Source organism: Gossypium hirsutum, chromosome A09 (assembly GCF_007990345.1).
Source record: "Gossypium hirsutum isolate 1008001.06 chromosome A09, Gossypium_hirsutum_v2.1, whole genome shotgun sequence".
Taxonomy (NCBI): domain Eukaryota; kingdom Viridiplantae; phylum Streptophyta; class Magnoliopsida; order Malvales; family Malvaceae; genus Gossypium; species Gossypium hirsutum.
In genome coordinates, this window is record NC_053432.1 from 10,519,615 (window position 1) to 10,524,358 (window position 4,744).

The 4,744-nt window shown below is 33.5% G+C and overlaps 1 protein-coding gene across 1 annotated transcript; it reads left to right on the top strand.

The window, feature by feature from the left end:
• The first annotated feature begins 565 nt into the window (after positions 1-565).
• Positions 566-3,824, top strand: LOC107892128 (serine/threonine-protein kinase D6PK). The gene is made up of 3 exons (XM_016817127.2): positions 566-1,047; positions 1,141-2,147; positions 2,755-3,824. The coding sequence occupies exons 2-3, from the start codon at positions 1,261-1,263 to the stop codon at positions 3,629-3,631; spliced, it is 1,764 nt and encodes a 587-aa protein (XP_016672616.2). The 5' UTR covers positions 566-1,047; positions 1,141-1,260; the 3' UTR covers positions 3,632-3,824.
• The last annotated feature ends 920 nt before the right edge of the window (positions 3,825-4,744 follow it).

The following is a 4,744-nucleotide window of genomic DNA, read 5'->3' on the forward strand; positions in this document are numbered from 1 at the left end:
AAAAAATTGTAAAACAAGAATAATTATATAAAAAATAAAAAAATTCAAGACAAATATCATTATATTTGTAAAAATTAAATATTTTTAATAAAATAAAATTGAGAATATTTATTAGAATTAAATAAAAATTATTTTTAAATTTTAAGATTTTTTATATTATGATATTGCAGTATGTATTAAATGAAATAAAATTATGAAAAATTTTATTTGTAAAATTTGAAAAAGAAAATTAAGCTATTTTTATCCTCTCTTGAAATGCTTTACAAATTTCGAATTTTTTTTATATTTTTACTCAAATAGATAAATTTAGTAAATAAAAAAGTAATTATTTGATATATTATTAATGAAATTTTTAAGAGATTGAAAGTGAAATGTTTATTTATATAATTTTTTAAAAATTTCTTAAATAAATTTCAATTCGAAAACAGCTTGAGTTTTATAAAAAAAATCTGACCCCATTCAACTTCAAAATTAATAACAAAAGGTGGTGGAGTGTATCCAAAAGTTGGGTGTCCCAAAATTTAATCTTTATATGTTCCCACTTGCAACATTAATTTTATAAAAACAAGAACAAGGAAAACGAGGAAGCCAAGTAAAGCAATGGACATAGAACTAAAGCAAGAAGCTTTATTTATTCAAATAATTTAATGCTTGAGAATAGAGATATTGAGTGGCAACAAGGAACAATCCAAAGATAAAGACACCTTTAATCTTTGCTTGTTATTGTTAGCTTTGGTTTTCTTTTTCTTGTTTCATTAAACAATGAAAATACATAAACAACAGTTGTAAATTGTAATATACATACTTTTTCAATTTCCCATTCATGATGAAAAACTAAAACAAAGCTATTATTATCATTATTTTTTGCTTTCCTTTTCTTTTTTCTTTGGATCGGATCTGGAAATTAGCTTAAACACATTAACAAGGCAAAACCCAAAGCTGTTTCACTTTTCTCTTCCAAAAAAACAGCTTCTTTTTTCTGGGTTTTTCATTTCATGGAAAATTTCACCTTGCCTTCCGTTGTTTTTGCTGTTCATCTATGATCAGGTAACTTGGTTTTGGCCTCTTTTAAAGCTTTGGGTTCCTTTGTTTTTTGCTTTGTTGATCAAGTTTTTGTATGTATTTTCTTGGTTTCAACAGCTTGATGCTCCTATAACCAATGGCTTTATCATAGAGTTATCATCAAGGGGGAGAGTTCTTTTAGTTTGATAAAATTTGGAGCTTGGTTTGGCATTGGTTGGTGTTTGTTGAATTGTTTCAATGGAATCAGCTGGGAATTCTACATCAAAGAATCAAAATCCAGGTTCTTCAACATCATCCCATGTAGCTGATCTTAACAATGGTGTTAGGATTATTCGACATCCAAATGGTTCAATAGGGTATCAAAAGCATCCGAGCAAAGCAGCCATTGATAACATGCAGAAGCATGAAGAATTGCCTTCAATGGCGAAACGTTATTATGATTCAAGCAAAGGGAAAAACAACGAGCTTCTTATTGCTAACCAGATGAAGAACTTGACAATGGAAAGCAAATCTTCATCAAAGCATCCCATTGATGATACTGTGTCTCAATCAGAATCAAGCTTTTGTCAAAGTCCTTCAAATAATGGCAAACCAAGTTTCACCAACACTGAAGTTAGTGAAAGTGGGAGCTGCAGTGGTGAAGTGAGTAGGAAAACAAGCATTTATAGAGGGAGCACTGGGAGTGATTTCAGTGATGAAAGCAGTTCTAGTTGTTTAAGCAGTGCCATTTACAAACCCCATAAAGCAAATGATATTAGATGGGAAGCAATTCAAGCTGTGAGATCTAGGAAAGGGGATTTGGACTTTAGGCACTTTAGGGTGTTGAAGAGATTGGGATGTGGGGATATAGGCAGTGTTTATCTCTCTGAATTGACTGGCACTAGGACTTATTTTGCCATGAAAGTTATGGATAAAGCTCTTTTGGCAAGTAGAAAGAAGCTCCTTAGAGCCCAAACTGAGAGAGAGATTCTTCAATCTTTGGATCATCCATTTTTGCCAACCTTGTATACTCACTTTGAGACTGAGAAGCTTTCTTGCTTGGTTATGGAGTTTTGCCCTGGTGGAGACTTGCATGCTCTCAGGCAAAGACAACCTGGAAAGTACTTCTCAGAACACGCTGCCAGGTTAGCCATTGCTGTTCTTCTCCTTATTCATTACTCTTTATTACTCAAGTCTCCATTGTTGGATTCCAAGTTAACTAGCTGCGTGTATTTAACATTTCTAATGGAAACCAACGGATCCCTTTTCATGTCAACTTATGTTACTCGGACTTGGAATAGGACTCGGGTGTGAGTATCAATACCGGTATGTATCCATGTATTTGGATGATCCTTGTACTCATGTCCATACTTGTATCTATTTGCTCATAATTCATATGTCATCTCCAGTTGAGTACCATAGAATCCTGTATGTAAACACCCCTTTTAGAAGTTATTCAAGTTTTTAGATATGATCATAGAACCTTTATAGCCCTCCTGAATATTGTCAACAATGTCTTTACCGGATTGATTTGTGGAGCACCGATCGTTGTCTTGTTAATTCAAGTATTCATGTTCCTTTTTCCCTCTTCTCTGGTTCTTACAGTTTGGCAGTTCTAAATAGCTTGTGTTCTTCGGCATATCGGATGATAACGAGGACCGGTTTTGATAGGTTACAGTGAAAAGGATTGAAGTCAAGTAGTTTACTACTAACTATTGTAATCTGTATTGTTCTTTTAATGTTTCTCTGCAGATTTTATGTGGCAGAAGTGCTCCTTGCTTTGGAGTATCTTCACATGCTTGGGATCATTTACAGAGACCTTAAGCCCGAAAACGTTTTGGTGAGAGAAGACGGTCACATAATGCTCTCCGATTTTGACCTCTCCCTTAGATGTGCCGTCTCTCCGACGCTTGTAAAATCTTCGAACTCAACCCTGGAATCAAAAAATTCGGCATACTGTGCCCAGCCTGCGTGCATTGAACCAACTTGTGTAATGCAGCCTGATTGTATCCAACCTGCATGTTTTGGACCCCGATTTTTTTCAAGCAAGCAGAAGAAAGACAAGAAGAGCAAAGTAAAGAATGAAACAAATCATCAAGTGAGTCCTCTCCCCGAGCTCATCGCTGAACCGACCAATGCTCGATCAATGTCGTTTGTCGGCACTCACGAGTACTTGGCACCCGAGATTATTAAAGGTGAAGGCCATGGAAGTGCTGTAGATTGGTGGACATTTGGGATATTTTTGTATGAACTTTTGTTTGGTAAAACACCATTTAAAGGGGCTGGGAACCGAGCAACACTCTTCAATGTTGTTGGCCAGCCATTGAGATTTCCAGAGTATCCTAATGTGAGCTTCGCTGCTAGGGACTTGATCCGAGGTCTACTAGTAAAGGAACCACAGCACCGGCTTGCTTACAGACGAGGTGCTACAGAAGTTAAACAGCATCCGTTCTTTCAGAGCGTGAACTGGGCTCTCATTCGTTGCGCGAATCCGCCCGAAGTGCCGAAGCCAGCTATGATGGACTTTTCAGCCACCCGGACGGACATTGGGAAAGTACCTACGAACAATAAGATGCCGGGTTTAGATGTGAAGCCTTCAGGTAACTATTTAGAGATCGATTTCTTTTGATACTTGTGGTTATTTTTGGTTTCTCGGTTGAATGAATGTGCACCGGTGGTGCTCTTTAAAGCATTTTGGTCATGCAATGAAAGCTATAGAAACCGTTAGTTCCTTTTGGTAGCACATGTTGTAAACTTCTCTTTGAACTTTAATCTTTAAAAACAGCACCAAGAAATGCAATTGAATAGAATTGAGGAATGAATTTGCTCTTTACCTCAACAATTTCAGTATTTTGACGTTTACTTCAAAAGCTTAATTGAGTTTTTTTCTTTATTTTTTTTAGTATTGAAAATTTTAATTTTAATTTGAACATGCTATTTATGTTTTGGGGCCTAATTAAAATTTTTTAAAAAATTTGAATCCTTAAAGAGAATTTCTAAAAATTTTAAGGATTTAATTAAATAATTTTAAATTTTTTGAGTTGATTAATGAGGATTTTCAAAAATTTCAAAGACAAAGGCCATCTCTTACTCCTTTTTAGTTTAGATGCTACCTAACATAATAAGCACAAAAAAATAAGGCCTAATTTAGTATTTTGAGAAGTTTTGTTTAAAATTTAAGTATTTAGTATTGCTGTCAAAAAGTGTTTTTAAGAAAGAAAATATTCATTTTAGACATGATGTTATAAAGTAACAAATATGTATTTAAATAATTTCTCTAAAATTTTTGGTATTAAAATTTCTATAAAATTTATGTAAAATCAAACAATCAATTTCTTTAAAATTTTTATAAAAATCAAACAATCAGAAAACAATTAAACTAAAAGAGAAGAAAAAATGAACAACTTGAATAGAAGAAGAAGAAAAGAAACTCACCGGTAAAGGAATTAAAAGAGAAACAAAAGAGAAGAGAACCAGAAAAAGGAACTTTGAAAGAAAAATAGGTATTCTAAAGTATTTTTTGGAGAAAATAAACTGAGATTAAAAATGTAAATAACAGCAAAAACACTTTTGGCTAAGGAAAAAGTTAAAATTTTCAACTTTTCTATATGTCAAAAAACACTTTTTTTAATTGAAATTTTTACTCAATTGATATCTGTTTGGCAATACTTTTAAGTGAGAAGTGCTTTTTGAGGGAAAAACTCATCTCAAAAGCATTGCTGAACGGGGTCAAAATATTGAG